This window comes from Mauremys reevesii, linkage group 1, assembly GCF_016161935.1.
Source record: "Mauremys reevesii isolate NIE-2019 linkage group 1, ASM1616193v1, whole genome shotgun sequence".
Lineage (NCBI taxonomy): Eukaryota > Metazoa > Chordata > Testudines > Geoemydidae > Mauremys > Mauremys reevesii.
The window spans coordinates 122,393,140-122,416,750 of NC_052623.1; the positions used below are offsets into that span (position 1 = coordinate 122,393,140).

The 23,611-nt window shown below is 43.4% G+C and overlaps 1 protein-coding gene across 3 annotated transcripts in view; it reads left to right on the forward strand.

Annotated features, from left to right (window-relative positions):
- Window positions 1-13,316, forward strand: part of CRACDL (CRACD like) — an 87,648-nt gene extending 74,332 nt beyond the window's left edge. For all 3 annotated transcript variants that reach the window (XM_039520712.1, XM_039520714.1, XM_039520713.1), the window contains 3 exons: window positions 8,618-8,820; window positions 10,983-11,130; window positions 11,652-13,316. In XM_039520712.1, the coding sequence (XP_039376646.1) occupies window positions 8,618-8,820; window positions 10,983-11,130; window positions 11,652-11,794 (494 nt within the window). In that variant the 3' untranslated portion in view covers window positions 11,795-13,316. The remainder of the gene's footprint in view (window positions 1-8,617; window positions 8,821-10,982; window positions 11,131-11,651) is intronic.
- Window positions 13,317-23,611: the final 10,295 nt, after the last annotated feature.

The following is a 23,611-nucleotide window of genomic DNA, read 5'->3' on the forward strand; positions in this document are numbered from 1 at the left end:
AGACATGGCTTAGTCATGTGTGTCTAGAAAGACAGCTGCCCAGTTTATGCACCTGAGTGAGAGGGAGGATGGTGAGGGAGGCAGTGTGCATGATTACTGAAGTAGGGGAAGGGAGAGGGCTTGGGTGGAAAGATTAAGAGCTCAGTTTTGGCCATATTGAGCGTAAGTTGATGGATGGACATCCACCAGGAAATGCTGAAGAAACAGGTGGATGTAAGGTTATATGACTAAGTGATTTAGGATTAAACTTGCCACCTTGTCCATTATCACAGGGGTGACCTCAACTTATTACTGGGGGCAGGGGGAGAGGTGGGAATGGATGGTTCCGCTCCATGTGCTCTCATCTGGGCAACCCCAGATGTTAATTGTTTTATTATTAATCATGTTTCTGATAGTAGTGTCTAAGGGCCAGGCAAGAACAGGCCCTGTTGTCAGGGCCGGCCCACAACATTTTGGCACCTGAGGCAGGGGGCTCAAATGACGCTCCCATGCCCCCTTGCTTGGGCCAAAACTTTGAAAGGTCTCAATTCTGCCTTCTTCCTGTTCTATTCCTCTCATGGTACTGCTCTGCTACCTACCCCAATAAAGGAGAACTAGCAACTTAAAATGCCTTGTTCAAAAATTTTAAGTAACACTTACATTTGCTGTTCAGGCGTTTGAAAGTTAACTTTTCTTGTCTGCATAGTAAACACTGGCATTTTTATCTGTTTGAATAATCAAAGTGGTGCTTTCCGTGCCTTCTTGGTTGCAATGATTTGAACTGCTTCCTGAAGGTCCACAGTCTGGGCCAGCTCTTGCTCTATTGAGATGGTTGCAAGGCCGACCAGCCTCTCCTGTGTCTTTGTGGAGCGTAGATGTGTTTTTATTAACTTCAGCTTGGAGAAGCTGTGTTCTCCACTGGCAGCTATTACAGGAAGTGTTAGAAGTATGCGCAGAGCAACAAAAGCATTTGAGGGTGGTCATCTTATTTGTGCACATATAATCCAGAACAGCCTTTGGAGTTGATCCTGCTGAAATGTATCTTGAAAGGGCTTTCAGTTCATCACCTAAATCACTCGCATCAATATCGCGCATGTCCTCATGTCTCAACACTGTCTCTAGTGCTCTGCATTGCTGGTGTAGGTCTTATTCAGGTATAGTGAGGAGTTTTGGAATATCATACAACATCCCAAATATACTGCTGTGTTCCTTGAGCTGCATGAAACGTTTTTCAACTGACTGTATTGCACAATCTAGCACCTGGTTAAAGAATTCAACTTTGAATTGTGTTTGGGGTCTCTTATGGGATTATCCTGTGCCTCGTAATCAAAATGTTGTCATCTTCGGTGACTCTTGTATTCTTGAATGGGTGGGAAAATAGCGTCAGTGTGAAGTTCCTCTGCCAACTTCTGTGCACTCTTCAGAACATTTTGAAATCCCTCATCTGACTGATAAGACTGTAGGTATGACTTTGCTTTGTCCAGTTGTTCCATTGCTCCAGATATATCAAGGTCAACACCTGGAGTCTCTTGCTTACAACATTTATTTCAAACAGTATGTCATGCCACAACACTAAGCCACACAGAAATTTGAAGTTATGTTTGTTTCTGGTGATTCCATTTTCCTCTGCCACTGTTCTCCCACGAACAGTTCCTGTCATAGCATTATCCTCCATAATGGCAACTACGGCATCATCCATCTTCCCAATTTGGTGTTTAATAGGCTCTATCGCCTCCACTTGACTTTCCCATCATGTGGCACTCAGTAGTTTGTGTCAGAGAGAATGTTCCCAGATGTTGCTTCAAAATTTGCCATTGATGAGTTGATGCAGAGAAAAATACATAGATGCTTTGAATTACATTAAAAAATTCAGCAGCCTCACTAGAAGCTGATCCTGCATCACTGACCACCAAGTTCTATGAATGAGAACTGCATGGGACAAAAAACGTTTGAGGGTTTAACTCTTGGATCCGTGTCTGCACTCCTCTGTTCTTTCCTCTCATGTTGGCACCATTATCGTAGCCCTGACCTCTCATATCAGCTATCGCAATTCCAGTATCATCCAGCTTTTTAAGAAGCACATTTGTCATACCAGCTCCTGTAGTATTATCAATTTCAATAAATTCTACAAAATTCTCTCTGACAGTCACCATTGCAGGGACATTTTCACTAGGATTTGTTGTTATTACAAAACACACCATTAAAGTCATTTGTTCCGTATGGCTGATGTCAGGTGTGCAGTCCAGAATAACAGAGTAATATCTTGCTGACTTCAGGTCTCCCACAATCTTCTGTTTGACTTTTGTTGCCAGTAACTGTATGATCTCATTTTGAATTGTTTTTCTGAGGTAGTGGTGTGTGTACATTTCTTGGGTGGTGACTCTTCTTAGATGATCCTGGAGTACAGCATCAAACTCAGCCATCAGCTCCACAGTTCTAAGGAAGTTTCCATTGTTTGGCACATACAGCTGATCTGAACTGCCATGCAGTGCTAGGTTTTGGGTAGCAAGCATTCTCACAATGACAATGAGCCATTTCAGAACATTTTGCCATTAAAGAGACTCTGATGCAATCTTCTCTTGATGCTGATCATCTGTGGTGACTTTTAACATTAGTCTCATCTCAAGCTCTTTCCACTTATGGAATGCACTCTGGTGATTTGTTGCCTTCACATGGCATGCCAGATTTCTAGCCAGATTTTTCCAGTCCTTTGTTTCTGTAGAACCCAATGTGGCTGGAACATTAGACTGGAAGAGTTTGCAACAAAAACAGTATGCAGCATTCTGGGGTTTTGAGTACATAAGCCATGGCCTCTCCACTTTTTCACCATTGGGGATTTCACGCTAGTAATGTATTGGATGGAAACTTCTATTTTCATTGTCTTTGGGGAACATGAATTTTTTCACCAACTGTGGCTCATGCAGTACAAGGAAGTCCCTCAGGCTACAGCTCAAGTGGGTCCACAGTCCTGGATCATCTAGACTTAAGGAACTAAACTCAGCAGTAGCTGTTCCTTGCACCTTCACAACACTCTTCTCTGATCTACACTTTTCTTCAGGAATGTGCATGGTTACATCCATTTCAGATGGAGATATGGATGCTGCAGTAGCTGCCAGGTCACCTGCCCTCTGACTAACTGGAAGATCAGGCATCTGCTCACCACTCACATCCGCACTGAGGCCAGAAGGCTCACCGTGAACATTTGTGTCTATGTATCTCAGGAGAGCTCCTTCCTGCTTAGATAGAAGAGCTTCTTTTGCTTTCTTTTTCTTTCTGAATGCTGCCCCAGAGGGGCGTTTTCTTCTTTCACTCATGACTGCTGTTCTGTGCCAACTGTAGTGGCTCTCAACACTCAGTTGAAGGGGACAAATAAGCAGGCTGGTAGCAGGGCCTGACTGAGGGAAGATATCAGTGTCTTAAGGGCCTAACTAGCTCCTACTGCTTCAGTTGACTGCCTGTTCAAGTGGGTTCAGGGAAGCAGCAGGAAACAGGAAGCTCCCTGAGAAGCTGGTGTAAATCAGTCCAGGCTCCTGGGGGTGCTAGAGAGGTACATAAGAGGCTCCTCCTCCTCTTTCCCTGCAGCTCCTGCTGCTTTGTTATTCCCTTTCACCTTTTCTCCTGCCTGCCTGTTGTGTCTTTTGTGCCCTCCTTCCTCCAGCTCAGCACTCCACCATCTCTGTGCATCTAGAGCAGAGAGAATACATATGCACCAGCAGCAGACACAATTTTCTACACTCTGGGTCCTAGTGGCGACCCCCTCACCCAGGCTGGCACCTGAGGCAGCCGCCTTCAGTTTGCCTCATGGTAAGGCCAGCCCTGCCCATTGTGCTAGGTACCATACCAACACAAAGAAGCAGACACTCCCCGCCCTAAGGAGTTTACAGTCAAAACAGACAAGACAGACACAGGGTGGGGAAAGGCATGAAAGCAGAGTGAAGAATGTAATGGCAGCAAACAGCATGTTAGTGCCATGATTTTTTAGTTTAGTTTAGAGGGGATGAGTGAAAGAGAAAGGGGACATTGAAGGGGATGAGGACAGTGGAGAAGAGAGTAACGGGCAGGTGTGAAGTGAAGCTGAGGTGAAGTAACTGAGAGGGAGGGAGAGGGTTGGAGCCAGTCAGCAAAGGGCAGAGAACGTCCAGTCAGAACTGTAGAAAGATCTCTGAATGCCCAAATGCCCCTGCTTTGGCTGCTTCAATGACTGACTTTGTAAGTGTTTATACAAAGTGGAACAGCTTCAACCAGAAAGACTGAGAGAGAAACTTCAGAACTGAACCCAGGTCTCCCATATCCTGGGCAAGTGCTCTAACCACTGGGCTAAAAGTTATTAGGGAGGTGCCACCACCACCTCTTTCTCCTCCTTGTCTGGTGTCTTGCAAAACAAAAACAACACATCTTAGACTCCTGACTCCAGGAGAAGGTTCACAGCTATGGATTCCAGGCAGAGATAGGTGCCTCCCTCCAGCCTGAATTTAGGCATTCAAGTCCCAAAGAGGGGTGGGGCTTAGGATACACCTTCTCATTGGCATCTGCTATTGGCTAGCTTTGGCGGGGTGCCACCTCGCATGCTGGCTTTTGTGGATCCCATTCTTAGGCACCTCTCTTTTCCTATTCGTTGGATAGGGAGCCTGGGTGCCTAACTCAGATTTTGTTGATTCCAGTAATTTTTCTAGGCACCTAAAAGTTATGCAGTCTCTTTGTGAATCTGGGCTTTCATCTCTAGAGAGTGGTGAGAATCAATGAGAGAATCATCTGGTTCCAGTTGCAGTAGCACTGTCCCAAGTTACCCAGCGGTTTCTAAGCCTTTCTAGCACTTATGCTTAAGAAGCATTAGATAAATTTTGCTCTGCTAAACTTCCCTGTGAAATTTTCCTCACTTGGTGGTTAGTGGCAAACTGCCTGTTAAAAGGAATCTTTCTGTCAAAACCACAGTAGTGGTCACAGATACCAGTCATCTGGGCTGTGGGGCTCTGTGGGATGCAGGATGATTCAGAGGAAATGGTTATTTTGGGAGAAAAGAATGTATCAATATTTTAGAACATGGGGCTCATCAGATGAGCACTATTAGCTTTCAGGGAGTCCTGCATAGTGAAACCAGGGGTATCCTGGGCAGATAAGCAACCAGTGCTGCATTATTTGAATAAAACAGGCACCTGCAGTATTTTCTTGTGGGAGGAGTCTAATTTTGTAGGGGAATCCAGTCACCTGATCGATGATCTGAGCCATATTGCAATTCTCTCCGCAGAGCTTCCTGCTACACTACTACTGCTGGCCTGGAGTTGGAGAGATTAATCCTTGTGCATGAGAGCTTTTCCCCAAGTAGTTGACACTCTGTCTTAAGAGTTCAAGTACCACCACTGTTTGTTGGAGAGTATGGGAAATATTTTTCTTGGTGTCACCCCAAAGCCATTACTATTACCTCCTGCTCACATTCTGAGATTCTGGATTTTGTTTAAGATTGTTTTTCTGTCAGAATCCCTCAGATCTGAGCTTCCACCCTCAGAGCTTTCTGAGTAAGGGTGTTTGGGCATCCGGTTGACTCATGTCCCTTAGGGATCAGCTGCCTTCAGGTAGTGTCGTTTAACAAGCCCCCGGGTTAGACACCTCATCCTCGTTGTCTGGATTATTCCTTCACTCCCTTGGAATCCCTGTACTCTGTACACCAGAGAATGACAACTTCTTACAGTATTTTTCCTGGTTGCTGTGGTTTCCATGAGAAGAGAGAGTAACAGTTCTGCAGCTTTGTGTTTATCTTTTCCTTCTTATTTTAGACAGTGATCAGGGCCAGCTTTAGACCTATTCCACCAATTCCCCCGAATCTGGCCCTGCGCCTAAGAGAGCCCCGCGCCCAGTGCAAATCCCTTCCCTGGCTAGAGGTACCTTTTTAATTTTTACTCACCTGGCGGCACTTTGGGTCTTCGGCGGCACTTCAGCAGGTCCTTCGCTCACTCTGGGTCTTCGGCGGCAGGTCCTTCAGTGCCACCAAAGACCTGGAGCGAGTGAAGGACCTACTGCCGAAGTGCCGCTGAAGACTTAGAGCACCGCCCGGTGAGTACAAGCCCCACGTGTTTTTTTACATTTGTGTGGTTTTTTACATGTGTGTGTGGTTTTTTTTTTAGTCATCCCTGCCGGGGCCCTGTCGAAACTGTTCGAATTGGGCCCTGCACTTCCTAAAGCCCTGACAGTGATGACAATTTTTTTTAAGAATTGGCCTTTTCTTCATTCCTATCCAAGACAAATCATCTACTTTCACCTCTTCCAGGAGGTGCAATGCCCAGCTATGGGCAGCCTTGCCTAGTGGTCAGGGCAGGAGGGCAACCTAATGGTTGGAACAGGGACAGCCAGGCCCAGTGGTCTGAATCAGGAGCCAAGTTATCAAAGCTGGGGAGTGAGCCGCAGCCGAGAGCCAGAAACCAGGAGCCAAGGGTCAGAGACGTGTTCAGAAATTGAATGCCAAGTCCAGGGAGCGAGCAAGAGCCAAAATTCAGGAGTCAGAGCTGAAGTATCAACCCAAGCAGGAGCAGGGACAGGAGCCAGGAATGGGAATTGGGAGCTACGAGCAGGAATCAGGCACCAGGAGCAGGAGTCTGGAGAAAGGGCTAGGAGCAAGGGGGAGCTGAGAGCAGGACCAGAATCACAGCTGCAACCATGGAATGTTATGGAGCAGCCGGGGAAACAGGCCTGTTGCAGAGTTTAAAACTGCCTGCTGAAGTCTTCAGGCAATCAGGAGGCCATGTTCATCAGCAGAATCAGCTGAGGGCCATGAGTAGGGGCTGGGTGGGTCTTTGGAAGGAGGTAATATTACTCAGGCTTTGTTCTTCCCTTTCTAACAACCAGGAGTGCTTCTGGCACACACTTGGTGTCAGCCTGCAAAATTTTATCCTAAAAGAACCAAGGATTTTCAGTCTTTCAACCAATTGCATTTTTCATGGTAGGGTTCTAGGAGGAATGCAAGAGCCTCCAAGTTTACTTATGCCTCGGCTCATTGAGCTTGTATTTGGGAGTCGTATTTGGCTGAAGGCCCCGGATATGATCTCAAAGGCAGTGACTGGTGTTTGGGCCATGAGCACTGCCTGGAAGCCTTAGTCAAACTTTGCCTTTCTAATTCTTTTTAACCATTTCTGCACTTTCCCACCAGGCATTACAGGGCTGAAACGTTTGCATTGGCAGGTGCAGGTTTTCACCACACAGGGCTTGCCTGCACTTGAAATGCTACAGTGGCACATTGGCATAAGTTATCCTCCTCCCGAGAGGCAGTAGCTAGGTCGAGAGAAGAATTCATCCATCGACCTAGCACTGTCTACACCAGGGGTTAGGTCGACTGAACTACAACACTCAGAGGGGTGGCTTTTTCACACCCCTGAGCAATGTAGCTGGGTCGACCTAACTTTTTAATGTAGACCAGGCCACAGTGCTGACACCAGAAGGGTGACTCTTCTGACACTTTACTGTCTGATTGCTTTGTTCCCCACATACTGCCTCTCTTTTGTCATGCTTGTCTTAATTGAAAACTGGGTTGTGTTAGAACATGACCCTGAGGAATTGTGTTAACTAATACAGTGTTAAACATGACTTTGCAGGCAGTGAAGACAGGGACAAGTAATAGTAAACATCCTGTCCAGTGATTGTGGTTAACCCAAGTTTGGTTCCAGTAGAATTTACTCATGTCCAGAAACAACTATGTAAAACATAATGGTCCTCCCTGTCTCCACTCACTGCAACAGCATGTTGAGCCTCACATTAGTTAATATGTCTGCAAGCCTGAGTTCTAACACAACCTAATTTTCTAGTGAAGACAAGTCCTACAGGACTCCTTGACAGCTCCCAAGAATCCCAGACATTAGTACCAGACACTGCAGTTAGGATTTCCTCTGTAAATGTTGTTCCTGTATTTCATTCACCAATCTGAAATGACACTCTCTGACAGTGTTGATTTTTCACTTACTAGTGATACACAAGTGCCTGATCCTGCTGCCATCTACATCAGTGGCAAGACTTCCAGTGTAGAGGAGCAGGCCCACAGGTAGTTAGTGTTTTAGGATTAGTGTTACTTTTCTTGTACCTTTTAAGCACTGTGAGATTAACTTGTTGTTTACTTAGGAGTAAGAGCTATTTCTGCTTGATGGACCAAATTCACCACTGGTGTAAGTGGGTGCAACTATTTAAGTCAATGGAATTTTCACTCATCCACTTACCCCAGCAGTGAAATTGGCCTGTTGCATTCATTTCTGTGGCTTTCCATTTTAACATTTCCCTATTTTTTTAGTGCTATGGAAGCATTGCCTTGGTATTTAGGGGAGAGAGGCAAAATCAAGAGTGGTCAGCTGTTGACAGTTTGCGATTCACAGTTGCAGCATTGATGTAATTTGACTGGTGTTGCTTTATATCACCCATATGACAGGAGTGACACGGTGACACTCTCTGGACAAAGATACAGAAGCATTACTTACAAATAAAATTGTAATTTAGCAAAGTGAATAATGAACAGTAACATCAAAACTCCTCAAGGGGTCAAAATAAAATGTTCTTCAATCACATTTCCTGTAATAACAAATCAGTGAAATAAGACAGTGAAGGAGCTAAAATGAATTAAGGTTTTCTTTCAAATAACCTTGTTTCCAAATGAATCTGTCAACAGAGAAGACTGTGCCTTCCCCAGTGATTACAGCAGACTCTGCAGGAGGAACTGACAGCCAGTCAAAGCCAGCCTGGATTACTATAGTAAGACAGAAGCAGAGGGACAAGCAACAGGAGCCGAACCCTACTAAAGAAGAGAAACTTGTGGCTCAAGATGTTAAGTCAGACACAGAAAAACAAAATAAGGAGAAGGAAAGAATGGAGGTGCTTACAGGCAAACTTGTTTAATGCTTTTGTGTAAAATTGCCATTGCATTCTTGCTTTGGATCAGTTGCTATTAAATAATTCTGTAAAAATCTAATTATTGATACTTAATTACAAAGGCTTTGATTTTACAAAAACTTGTACACATGCATAGTCCCATGACTACTCATGAATAATTTTACACATGTGAGTGATTGTGGGATTGCACCTAGAATGTAAAATTACTCATCTGCGTAAGTGCTGGCAGGATCAGGCCTAGCTTTGTGTATATATACACTGAAGTAAACTGACTGATGTGCTAAATTGTGCAATCCCTACTGAGGGAATCTGTTCTTTTTGTGTGTATTTAAAACCCCCACACACATTTCATAGTAATCCAAAATCTTCTCAGTGATTTAAGCCTGACAGAACAGCTTGGTTTCAAAACCGCCTCGCCAACCATTTTCAGGGTCTGGAGAAATGAAATAAGGTAAAAATAACTTTTCTGTTTGACACTCAGTGACAAAACCAAGATCTTGTGAAGACCGAGTCTATAACAGGGTTCAAAAAAGAAGTAGATAAGTTCATGGAGGATAGGTCCATCAATGGCTATTAGCCAGGATAGTGTCTCCAGCCTCTGTTTACCAGAAGCTGGGAATGGGCAACAGGGGATGAATCACTTGATGATTACCTGTTCTGTTCATTCCCTCTGGGGCACCTGGCATTGGCCACTGTTGGACGACAGGATATTGGGCTAGATGGACCATTGGTCTGACCCAGTATGGTCGTTCTTATGTATGTTCTTATGATCTAGATTTTGGCTTTTTGTACTGTGATAAATCAGACTTATATGTGATGGTGACACTGGATATTAGCTAGCATTGCCTCTTAGAAAACTCATGCTAAATAATTCCTTACATGAAGCTCTCCTGATAGAAAGTGAGGTTAGTGTATTGTATTCTAAAGTTTTAAAAGAGGCCTCTCTACAGGACAACAAACGATAAATAACGGCAGTGTGATTAACCAGAAATGTTCCCTAATAATGTGTCCAGATGAGATTATAAACCATAATAAAGTTTGTACATGTTCACGACACTTAAAACATAGTATCAGAGGGGTAGCCAGGTTAGTCTGGATCTGTAAAAGTAGCAAAGAGTCCTGTGGCACCTTTTAGACTAACAGACGTATTGGAGCATGAGCTTTCGTGGGTGAATACCCCCTTCGTCGGATGCATCCGACGAAGTGGGTATTCACCCACGAAAGCTCATGTCTGTTAGTCTATAAGGTGCCACAGGACTATTTCCTACTTAAAACATAGAGGGTCAAATCATCCCCTATTTGAGAAATTCCCTTCTAAGTGCCAGAAATCTCCTGATTTCAAGTTGCATTGTATCCTGCAAATTGTGCCATGTAGATTGGTTCCATACAACAGCTAAGAGACATGACCCTTCTAGCCCGTAGGTACCCCAAGATCCTGCTGACCATAGGGCATGAGGCTCAGTGCTACTGCACTGCTCCCATTATCTCTGTCCCACATGGTAACAGGGCTCCTTCCAGAAACATACTACCATGGATTCCCATCATGGGGGAGTTTCACTGGACAGTAGGGGAACCCAAGGAAGAGTATGCTGATGTGGTCAGCATTGCCTTCCTTAAGGAAATCCATGAGGATCTGAAGGAAATGGTGCCTCAAAGAACATCTAACCCCAACCCTAGCCTTCTCCACCACCACAGAGTTCTGAACTCACAGAGTTGGGGAGAAGAAAGGGAAACATATTGTGAAACCACAGCTCCCGCAGTGTGTGCCGCAAATCATTTTCTGCCAGGCATGGCTCCTCTCTATTCACATTAGCAGAGGGATGCATATGGCCGAGAATAAATTTTGCAGTGAAAGTAACAATCTTCTGCAATCACTGTTGTAAATAAGACAAAATACAGAGGCACTCTTTTAAATTGCAAAATTAGAGTCCTGGAAACAAAACTCAAAATGTTAGAGCTTTATGAACTGGTGATAACTTGAGTGAAATAAATGGAACAAGTGTGTGACCAGACTTCCCATTGTTATGCAGGAGCATCTTGTTCACTCCTGTGTTGTTCATCTTCTTTTAAATTCCCACTATTGTTCTTTCTTGTTTAATTATTTAAAAAATTTCTACCTGCTTTTTTCCCCCCAATGTAATTAGGGGTCAATGAAGCAACAAGCAGACTTCATCAGGAGCAAACCTTCAGATTTAGCACCTAAAACGTCTTCTGAAGAACAGAGGAATGAGACAAAGTCTGACGTGAACGAGCCACTGCCAAGAGCCAATTCGCTGTCGCATCATGTCCCTGGTATGAAAACAAATGCTTGAAATACTGATGTAGGCTCCTATCCTCATGTGGATGACTTTGCTCATATGAGCAAAATTACCCATGTGCTTAAGTGTTTGCAGGATCTATGCCACAGTGACTTGTCTCTTTCCCACTTCTCACTGGCTGCAGTGAGAGCAAGAATTGTAGTTGTTTCTTTAACACTAGTTTCCACAGTTTTATTTTGAGGAATGCTGCTTATAATGGGCTAGTTCTGTAGCAACCTCAGGTCTCATTGAAATCAATGTGAGCTGAGGGCATTGGACACTTCACTGGATTGGAACCTACATGCATTGCCCCCATTAGAGGAAGTCAAATGCATGCAAATATTGCATTTGATCTATAGTACAATTTTAATTCTTTGCTAATGCACTGTAGAATAAGTTTCCATGTGGAATGTAAAGGTTTAATTTTGTAGGACAATGTACAGTTTTAAAGAAACAGGTGAGGTCTATAGATGAGCATCAAGCTAACATAATGTATATATATTTTTTTCACAATAGCTCAATCCTCAGTGCTGATAGAGAAAGAAGAAATGAACCAGTTTAAGAAAGTCAGTCATTCTGCTCCAGATCAGCCATCGTGGATGGAACTTGCCAAAAAGAAATCCCAAGCTTGGAGTGATATGCCACAGATTATAAAATAGGGTGATACATCTCAGACCAATAGTATATGTTATTTAGGATAATTGAGTAGTCCACGTAATTGAACTTCTAAAGATTAGTTAATCACAATGAAGAATCTATGGTACATCAGAAGGGTTTTGTTATAAAGCTTTGAAAAAACAGTGCAATAAGTGCTGTCAACAAGTTTACCTTAAACCTTCTGTAGCAATCAGGATGGTACTAGAAATGGTTTAAAAACAATCTACTTTAAGGACATACACACCAACTTAGAAAAACATTCTGCCTATATACATTGTGTATCCCCCCCCCAAATTAAAATTGCAAAAAAAAAGTATCTTTGTTAAATCTTGTTGAACTTTTTGTTGCAAACATTGTTACACTGCTGATTATCGATTTGTGTATTGTCCACTATCAGATCATGATAATATAAATCTCTTTTACTGGCGTTATCTGACAGACATTCTTTAAAGATGTTTGGGCCAATAATGTATTCATGACTTGTTTTTATTGAGCACTTTATCAGATATTCAGAATTTGCTGTTTGAACTGTGCGATTGGTTAGCTGAGTCACATGGTATGGTTTCTGTTTTTCTATTTGATTCCTGAGGCATAAACAAACTTGTTTGTGCGTGAAAATGAATAAAAATTCCTCCTGAAATACTTGCCTGAACAAAACTGGCTGCACAAATGGGCACAGAAAAGCAAGCAAAGAGGAAACAAATGTGTTTGGATTGAATTGGAATCTCATGTATGTATTCATGAATGCTCTTCTCCAGAATTCGCCCAGATGCGGGTGTTCTGTTTTTTATGGGAATTCATCATATTGGTTTGTGGCACCATATTTAGTGGCAATGGATATGCTTATGATATCAAAGATGAAGATTATGAATTCAGATAAAGATTAACGAGCTAACGTATGGGACTTGTTGAGCCCAAACTCAAATGTTACAAAACCAGGAACTGAACAGGTAAGATGCTTCTTCAAACACAATACAACCTCACAGCCTTAACTCTGCCCTCATCTGAATGGCAAAAGGGACTGGGAATAGCACAGTATGTTAACAAGCTGTAACAATATTATTTTCATTGTGCCCACTGCAACTCCAAATCAGGATCCCTGTTTATGCAGTTTCATGGGCACCTCTGCTGGTTGTGTAGCAACACTGACATGGGGAAGTAGTTGCAGCTGGTCGATAGAGATCACGCTGACCTTATTGTACTTCCTCTCGTCCTGCTGCACAAGCACAAAGAAACTAACAATCCATTCGGAAATGTCCTAAAATTAGTATCCTGCTGTTACGGGAAACAGTCTCTCCTCCCACAAAAACACTAGAGCAGCAGTTCTCAGACTGTGGGTCGGGACCCCAAAGTGAGTCGGGACCCCATTTTAATGGGGTCACCAGAGCTGAAGCCCAAGCCCAACAGCCCAGGGTTGAAGCCTGAGGGCTTCAGCCCTGGGTGGTGGGCTCAGGTTACAGGCCCCCTGCCTGGCACTGAAGCCCTTGGGCTTGGGCCCTCCACACCCAGGACAGTGGGGTTTTCGCTCTCTCCCCCCCCCCCGCCCCCCCCCCACACACATGGGGCAGCGGGACTCAGGCAGGCTCAGGCTTAAGTCCTCCCTCCTGGGATCAGGTAGTAATTTTTGTTCTCAGAGGGGGGTCGTGGTGCAATGAAGTTTGAGAACCCCTGCAATAGAGCAAGGCTGGGTGGTTGTGCTGTATGTGTTTAGCAGCACCTTGATGTTCACTCCTTAGTTTTTATAAATTTGTGGTTTGTTTTTTCCTGACAGGCTAATATTCTTTTAAGGGATATGTACGGAACCTTAACTTAGAATGTCCTTGTTTTCCAATCCATGAGTCTGAGATTTTGAAATCTCATGTTTCATAAGGGTCTGGGGAGCCGAAGGCAATATGTGTTTTAATCAACTTTAATGAAGCGTTTGTAAATCAACTTAGATAAAGAATAAGGCATTGGCGTATATGAACACTTGAGATAAATAAGCTATTTTCATCAGATCTCCTTAGTACTAGAAAGTGAGGGAAATAAAACAGAATATATGAGTAAAAAGCATGTTTTTGAAGATTTTCAATTTGGCATTAGTTGCTCTTTAGAGATTCTAGTAAGTATAGTACAACTCATTTATTTAAAGAATAAAAACAGACTAGAGCTTTTGTTACAAATGATGACATTTACCTTTTTATCATAGAATTTAAAATATTTGTCAGTCTTTTGAAAACATAAATATGAATCTGCTGTTTATGTGCCTAGTCTTGCAGTTCTTATTCTGGCAAAACTCCCACCAATCTCATTGGAATCATAAAATTCAAGACAATCGTTTTTGTAAATGTTCAGAAACCAGGAGTAGAAGGAGAAGTTTAGCTATTCAGTCTTAAAGGCAGACTCCTGTGAAAATCATCCTCATCAACTTTATATTGGTCATATTAAAAGTGGAAATGTATTCAAGCACAAAATTCAGATTCAAATCCAAACTGCCCCAAAATTGTTTGCATGAGCAACCTTCACTCTGCCCTTTGTGCTTGTGCATTTGCAATATAGTCTTTAATCACGATTAATAATCACTCATTTCTCAAAACAGAATATAAAATCACAGTTTAGTCTACAGTTATCTCTTAAATGTATTGTAAGACACTCTCTAATATAAACAGATGCACTTTTTAGGTACTGTAACACAATCTTAAAAAGCCCCAAAAACTAACATTAAGAAATAACTCATGAAATCACAATACAAAGTTTATTTAAGGTACTGCATTGCAATCTGCATAATTCTTGAAATAAACCCTTCTACGTTAAAGAGAAAATGTAAAACATAAAATTAAATTTTAAAAAAAAATCTATGTTATCCTTTGATGATTGCCTGTTCATACCCTCACTGAAGAGTAGAATGTTTTCTGGAAATTAACTTGAACTAGAGTTAATCGTATGTTATATTGCTTTAAAGTTTTCTCTCTGTTCTAAATTATTTAAGATGTATCTGATCTCACTTGAATTTCTGGGGAGTGAGCAGTGCAACTACATGGGACAATTCCAAATATCTTTAAGGAAATTCTGTTTGACAGACAAAGGTTCAAGATAAAGGAGATTATTAACAGAGTGTTCTAGGGTTTCCTACACAATATTCTGGGCCTCACAAACATACAAAGAATGGATCCCCACACATAGTTTTGCGAGATGAGCAAATGCAGCTATCTTATACCTTCCCACAAAGTGCAGCCCTAGCTCTAACGCGGGCCTGACCTTGCCACCTTCTGGATGAAATCCTAGTCCCACTGAAGTCAGTGTGAATTTTGCCATTGACCTCAGTGTGGCCAGGATAGCATCCTCTATGTTCAATACTCTCATTAACTTGACTTTGCCAGGAACAGTGACAATTGGCTGCTATGGGCCTGCTTGTGGATCCACTGAAATCAAACGAAAACTTCCAGTGATTTCCATGGGAGCAAGTTCTGGTTTTACAGGGTGGTTAGTACTATATGATATGTGCTCAGACCTTAAAGCATTAGTCCATCAGAATGGCATAAATTTAAGTATCTCAAATGTAGGGCCTGATTTTGCTTCAAATAGGTTATTGTATCAATAGTATCCTGTGCTGGAGTTTCTTTATTTTAGATCAAAAGGTCATGTGACTCAGCTATAGCCATTGCTAAATGCATATTTTCTCTCAGCCAAATGGATTGTACTTGGCAATCCCAGGATGTAATAAAATGTATTTAGGCAAACTGATTTATGGTTTATATTCTTGACTGTGGAAAGAACTGTAATCAATTTTACTGTAGATGCCATTGTACTTTTTCAGCCCACAAGCAATATGACTGACTCAACATGATCCATTTTGCTCAGCTGCAACAAGTACAATACAGTATCCAGTAGCAAATCTACTGAAATAATATTGGAAAAAACAAGGTTAATTCATGGCCTTTTCACATAAAGTAATAACGTTTTAGTTAGATTAAAACAAAAACAAACAAAAAATATGGAGGTGAAGACCAGAAATCCTTAGGAGTATTTTTTCTCTCCCCAAAGTGATGGACCCTATGTTGTTTAAAACCAATTCTTCTGCTTACTGTTTAATGATGAAGTTCAAGTTTTGGAGGTGCTATCAACCCCCAGTGCTAAAGTACTGCATATAGTGTAAATGAAATTGTGTACTGTATGTTTCTGAATGCAGAAAACTGTAGATTTTTGTGACTTAAACCGTGTTTACTGTTTTGCTTATTGTAATATTATAATATATCTTAACTTTTAGCTCAGTAATTTTAAGTAAAAAAGTCACAACTAAACAATTTTTATGTTGTATAGCAAAATGTAATAAATACATTTTTAAGGCTAAAACATCTCTCTGGACTTTACTTCAAAATGGAGTTATGCTGTCTGTCGTGTTTAACAGAGAAAACCTTTACAAAATCTGTTCAATTTTTTTAGAGACAAATAGATATTTAAAGTCTTATCAGTAAAAATGTTCAACAGTAGTTTAGCAAACAGCTTGTTATTTTGTGATACCATTAATAGCCTGTTAGTCTTAAAGAGTATAATAAAATTGCCACCATGTTTGCTTCATATACATGATGAGCACTCTACTGTGGGAGACAAGGGTTTAATTACAGGACTCTGTGTTTATGGTTGTAACTTTACAGGTTTGTACTGTGAAAAAAAGAAGCAACTCTGAGAATATTTGGCAGTGCAGCACCTTCCATAGAATCCCATAGAAATTCAGCCATTTAGAGAGCCAGAATAAGGTCTGTGTACTATTTAAGTCCTCAAAATAGGATTGATGTGGGTCTTAAGTGGTGCATAGGCTTTATGCTCGCGCTCTTCACATGGCTGAATTTCACCCTCACTTGCATATTCCCAGCATTCATTGATCTCCCAGTAATTAGTGTAAATTGGTGAGGTTCTACTGTATGATATTTTATTGTCTGACATCAAAAACTTGAAAATGCTATCAGAAGACTTTTATTGATTCTTATACCCAGATAATTCTCCATCTCATGAGTACCAAGGGGTACCAAGGTGACTGTGGAGATTAATGGAAGGAGGAGGCACTCATCAGGACCCTAATGGGACTCTGGGTGATCGCTACTTCACACCACCCAACACACATGTAATGAGGTTGAGTAGTGTCCGCAAAAGAGAAACTAAAAAACTAATTATTCCTCAAGAAAGGTTTTTTATGACTTACAACTATAAAGGCAACACAGACAGAGTAAGAAAAACAGAATTAAAGACCAACACTGAGTGAGGATTAGTATAAATGGCAAGTTATACTGAAGACAGGCACAGCAATGGGTAAAGCTATGATTGTTTACAAACTACTAGCTTTACCAGCATTGTGCCCATTCCCAGCAAGGCACAAGAACATATACAGTTATTATATATTGATTAACTATTGACTACTATTATCTTTAAACAACTCTAAAACACTTTACCAAGATAACTAAGTTATAGTATTGATACAGATTTAAGATTAACTAGCTTGAGCACAACCAGACCTCTTCACTCCAAAACCTTACCCTGCATTCTTCCAAAGATATGTTACCTTCAGTCAACTGCTTTCCACACCGGCCGGGCACAGATAGTCGGTGAAGCGCAAGTCCCTTTGGTTCAGTGGGGGTGTATATGAGCCTAACAAAGAGTGATCTCTTTTAGGTCAACACACACACACATACTTGCATCTTTACACCTTCTTTTATATAGTATTTGCTGGCCGTGTTTTGAAGCAGATCAACCAATCAGGTTAGGCCAAATCTTTAATGTGGTTAGCATTGTCGCTTTGACTGTATAATTTATGCTTACTTATTTTCTTGTAGACAATTGTTTTAAATATGGTTAATGTGGGTTAGACAAGCTGTGCACGGGGGGTACAACTTATCTCACTTTATAGGAGTCAGCATAATGTGTTATCTGGTTGCAGCACATTTTGACCACAAGTCTGTTTCCTTTTGCAAAGCTTGCTTTTTAAAGCTAATTTTACAAGGCTCGCTTTGTGAAACTTCCAGAAGTTTTAGGCCTAACACTGACAATACTATTGTTCATTTCAAACTTGACAATACTCTTGTTCAAATTATTCACAGTGATGTGTATGTCTGTAATCCCTTCCATATCCTCTTGCTTTGCAATATCTTTCAATGTCTAAATTTTACCTAAACATTCCAGTTCTTTATGTACATTGGCTTTATTTCCAGAACCTTCCCTACCTGGTTTAAAGCAGCTTAAATGGAAGTCATCCAGGAAAAAGTTAAACAATTTCCTCTCATCAGGATCCAAAATATACCCAAGAACTGTGGGTGAATTCAGTAAGGTCTGTGGAAAATTTTGTTGATACAAAGTAGGTTTTGAAATCATTCTATCTTTTACCTTTGCTCTCTATACCTTTCATTGTTGATTTCATTCTGTTTCAGTATCAGAAAAATGAGGATTTATTCAAATTTTTAATCCTGATGTGAACCTTTAATTTGTTTGTTTATGATGGATTCTTTGCAAATAAAATTGTACATGCTGTGTGTCAATAATTCTAATGAATGACATTCTGTTGTATTCAAGTTCTTATAACACATGCGTGTCATGGTATAATGGAGTACTGCTCTTTAAGGCCCTAGGGAATAATGTGAGAGCCCAGTTACCACATTCTTTGTGTCCAGGGAAGCAGAGGAAGGCTGGAAAATAACTGAAGCAGTAATTGGAAGAGAGGAAGATGGTTCCGGGAATAGTCAGCGTCTGGGAGAGGGAAAGTATGGGGGACATCCCAAATGATTGTTTCTTTAAGGGCCTGGGACCAGGAGCCTTGTAGAGAGGGTGGGGCAAAGCTCCTCTCTCTCCCAGGCAGTGCAGACAGGTGTTTGAGATAATTGGGGTGGATCAAGAGGCTGATTAGATGACTGGACAAGGGAATCAAGAGGATGCTCCAAGCTCAGTCAGACAGAGCTGCTGGAGGAGCTGTTTAAAAGGAGGAATTCAGCCAGGACCCAGGACCATGAAGGATGGCTGTGCAAGTCCTGAACTGAAGGGGAAGAGTTTACAGACCAGGATTTGAAGCACAGTCCTTAGAAGGGTTGTTAAACCCTGAATGTCAGGGAGGGGCTCTTTTGGGAGCTGCATGGTGTTCAATAAATTAGACTCCATGAGAAAGGGAATATTATTTTAAAGACTCTGTATGTAAGTGTAGGGTTTGGGGGTATTTTGGAACTTTGATGGGATGTGCAAGAGCTAGGTGGGGCCAGATAGGCCCAAGCAGCTAATTAGGCTGTGAGCCAGGGAGTAAATTGTTGAGGAACAGTGTCACCGGGACAGGAACAGGGGGGCCTGTAGAAAGACAGGTAGCTGGCTAGAGAGAGAGAGAGAAGTGGCTGCTAGGGAAGGACAGTCACTCCCTGGAAAGAGGGAGGAGTGTTTGTGGCTGCAGGAAGGCAGGCTGCACAGACTCCATAAGAGGAGTGAGTGGAGGAGCTGGTGAACCCAGAGAAGTGCGGAGCTAGTTAAGGGAAAAGCCCAGGGAAACAGCCACAAGGCCACAGGTAGTACAGGTCTAGGCTGCATGTTATAGGGTCCCTGGGTTGGAACCCAGCATAGAGGGCAGGCCTAGGTTTCCCTACCAGCCACTAGGTAGTGGCTCAGGACGTGGAAAACACCTGTCTGGACAGCTGGGCTGGAAAACCTGTGATTTCCCCAGAAGGGGAGGGACTGAGTGACCTGGCTGGAGGGCCAAGCCATGGACGAAGCAGCAGCAGCACCAAGAACAAGAGAAGCCGCATACAGAGAGAAGATGGGTGGAGAGACCACTGGGGAGGGTGCAGCTAAGAGATGGAGCTAATCCCCAGAACGACCAGCAGGAGGTGCCATGAGTGGAGAGGGAACCCTGTCAGAGGCACCTCAAAAGAAAACTGAAGCAGGGTGCCTGCAGGACCATCCCAGGCCATGGGGGGTGCCCTGGGATGGCAGCACCTGTCTACAGATGGTATCTGAATGCCTACTAATTCATACTAATGCCTGGTATACCCAGGGCCGGTGCTTCCATTTAGGCGGCAGTCGCACAGGGCAGGGGCATTTTTTTTGCCACCGGTGTGGCTTGGCGGCGGGGGGGGGTCCTTCTGCGCGCCCGGTCCGGGCGTTCTGCGGCAGGTCCTTCCTCGCCCGGGGACCCGCTGCCCGAGTGCCGAAGACCGGAGCGTGGAAGGACCCTCCCCGCAGAATTGCCGCCAACGACCGGGAGCGTGGAAGGACCCCCGCCTAGGGCGCCAAAAACGCTGGCGCCGCTCCTGGGTATACCCACTGAATTCTGGGACTCCTTATGGTCTGTTGATTTCCAGGAGTTTGTAATTAATCTGTAACTAACTCTACTAAGCTGTCTGAAAACAAAATCTACTGGAGATCTATCCTAATGAGGAAAAGGCAGTGAAAGAAAATATGAGCCATCAACTGCCTTGAGAAGGACCAGAAAATAAATCCTTGGTGACTGTCTACTAGAAAATTAAATTCTACTCCATGGATTGGGCCGGTTATTGGACTTGGATGTTGCCCCTTGTTGTCCATACTGGCAGGTGCTGGGAGCACAAGTGAAATGGGGTGCTCAGCCCTGGAAGGAAACTGGGGCAACTCATGTTGCTCTTGTGCTGGCACATGGAGCAATGTGGACAGATCTGAGGCTGAGAGAGGAAGTCAAAAAGGGAATCTTGGAAGGCCCTCCTAACCACAATGAAGAGTTATGTTGTCCTAGATGATTGATACTTGCCTACACTGAGATATTGCAACATGGTTTACTCATGTGTTTGGTCCCCTTTAAATCAATTGACTATTTGTATGAGTAAGTGAACAATGTGAGTAAAGGTTGCAGAATCATCAAGTAAACTTGCTTTTCTTCACACCTTAGAAGTGAATGAATTGGAGAACCAAGTTCATTCCAACCCCAGCTGTGGCAGGTGTGTCTCCTGGACTAATGCCACCTCCAAGCTCATTTGTTTCCCCCAAATAGATAGTGACTCTTGTTTAATGGGACTATCAATAAGCACCTCAAAAATTTTGGCCAAAGTAGCTAAATGAGCCTATATCAATAAACCAACCGGAATTTATATCATGTATTTAAAGGAGCAATGGAAAGCATCCACAGTTATATAAAAGGATTTCAGCCAATCACAGCTCAGAAAAAAACACATACTGGCCACTCTGTGTGCTGGATGGAGAAGTGGCTTCTGCACTTTTGGGGGAGGGATAGCTCAGTTGGCCTGCTAAACCCAGGGTTGTGCGTTCAATCCTTGAGGGGGGTCATTTAGGGATCTGGGGCAAAAATCTGTCTGGGGATTGGTCCTGCTTTGAGCAGGGGGTTGGACTAGATGACGTCCTGAGGTCCCTTCCAACCCTGATATTCTATGATTATTTTCTCTGCTAAAATAACCTTGAGGTCCTTATTAACTCATTGGACCTTATTCTATGCTCCCTGTTCAGGAGTGAACTTCTGTGGGTATGTTGCCTGCACAGAGAAAGGAGTAAAGAATAGGGCCCCAAGTAGATCCAATTTGGCCCCTCCTTTGAACAGTTATTCACACTTTTTTATTCACCTGTAGCATTTTGCATCTTCTTAGAATAACACTGGAAGGACACACTTCAGCCTGCCCTGCAAAAACACACGAGTAACTGTATACATGCGAATACAGTCTTCCTGAGTTTGTAAAGCTACTCACGTGCATAAGTGTTTGCAGGATTAGACCCTTTCTTTGGAACATGCCTTTATTTATAGTGGTTCATTCTGACTTTTAAGTGAGAATGACTAACACAAAGAAAGCAGTAGGTAGCTAGCTGTAATAGTTCAGGAGGGCAATGTGTAAACAAGCTAATGAGATGGATGCAAAGGAGAATACACACCCTCCTAGAGTTTATTCCTCCCATCCAATAAAATACCAATGGAAAATCCAAAGCAACATCATCATCCTCTTTCCAATACCCAGAAGGGAGGGAAAAAATAACACTATACGTTTAAAAAGAAAGAAGAAAAGAACGTGAGATGACGTGGCCAATTGCTTCTGGCTTAACAGAGCATAGTCTCAGTGCAGCGAAGCTTCCTTCAGGCTTCCCTTCCTATGTTGTTATTACTTACTTACTTATTTGTATTAATATAACCTTGGAGCCCCAGTCATGGACCAAGGCCCCATTATGGTAGGCACTGTGCAAACACTGACTAAAAAGACAGTCCCCCAAACAGCTTACAGCATAAGTAGACAAAAGACAACAGATGGCTATAGACAGACCAAGAGGGGGAGAACAAGCATGCAATCAGACAATATTGGGCAGCATGATGGGCAGTGGCCTAAGCACACCAGCAGCCTAAAAGTTGTCAAGGTTTTTGTAGGCAGCACAGCAAAGGAGAGTTTTAAGGAGGGTGGTGAAGTGGGTTTGCCAATGTTTACAAGGAGCTCCTCCCTAGATTGTCCTGTGTTGCTTTCTCCATTTTCCTGATATGATGCCACAGGCCTGTTGCTGAATAGTAATGTTATTTCTTTAAAGTCTGATTCAGATACTGAGCACGTTCCATTAGGGAAAAACAAAAACAGGACAATAACTGTCGGGGGCAACTGGTTTCAAAACACCCTGGTGGTGAATAGTGCCTCTGGCTGTCCTCCAGAGAGATTCCTGGGTTCTGAGTTTCCTTTTGACCCCACATTTTCCCTGTAGACTATTTGATTACAATGGGGTATAGAATTTAAGTTACCTTGAGATCACTGATAGCAGATCAGGGCAGATAGACCTTGCTTTGATCTATTTTACTGAAGAAGAAAAAGTAGTAAAGCAGGGTGTGATGGGGTGTATCCTGGAGGCCTCTCGGTCCTTCCACACCCCAGAAAAGGAGCAGTGAAGGTGGGTCCTCCAGGCCTGCCTTGAAAGGCTGCAGGGAAGCAGCCAATCAGAGTGCAGCAGGCCCAGTTAAAAGGAGCTGCAGGGCCTGAACAGCTCAGTTGCTGGCTAGGACCAGAAGGGTGAGGAAAGAGAGGAGTTGAGATTTTTCAGCCCTGCAGTAAGGGTGAAAACAAAGGGGCTATGTGGGAAGTGGCCCAGGGAATAGCAGCAGCAACTAGTACAGAAGGCAGCATGGAGCTGCTATTTATAGGGTCTCTGGCCTGGGATCCAGAGTAGTGGGCAGGCCTGGGTCCCCCCACAGGCCACTGGTAGGGTAGCCTAAGCCCTGAGAAGGGGATAAGTCTTGTTTAGAGACCCAAGCATGGGTACTGACTTTTCCTTTTTCCTGGGGGTGCTCAACCCCCACTTTGCCCTGAGGCCCTGCCTCGTCCCCCAAGACCCTGTCCTTGCTCTGCCCCCTCCCCCAAGGCTCCACCTTTGCTCTGCCTCTTCCTACCCCCACTCTGCCCCCTCCCCAAGGCCCCCCATCCTCTGCTCTCTGCCCTCCCCTAAGTCCCTCCGTGAGCTGCCAAACAGTGGTTGGGCAGTGCTTCTGCCCCCACCTCAGCTGTCGGGCGGTGGTGCAACCCCCATCAGCTGTTGGTGACAGCAGCGGTGCCTCACCCCGCCCCAATGAATTGATGAGTGGGGGTGGGAACAGCTGTGGCTGGTGGGTGCTGAGCATCCACAATTTTTTTCTGTGGGTGCTCCAGTCCCGGACCACCCATGGAATCAGCACCTATGGGCCCAAGTGAAGGGCAGGACTTAGATGCTCCAGGGAGAAAGCCCTGGGGGCACTGCTCTATACCAGGGCAGACACAGACTTAAAGCTAGTGCAGAAGGGACTGAGGCCAGAGACAGGGCTAAAGCCGGTAACAAGGGCACCAGGACAGGCCCCAATGGAACTTTTTCCCAGAAGGGGTTCCTTCACATGTTTA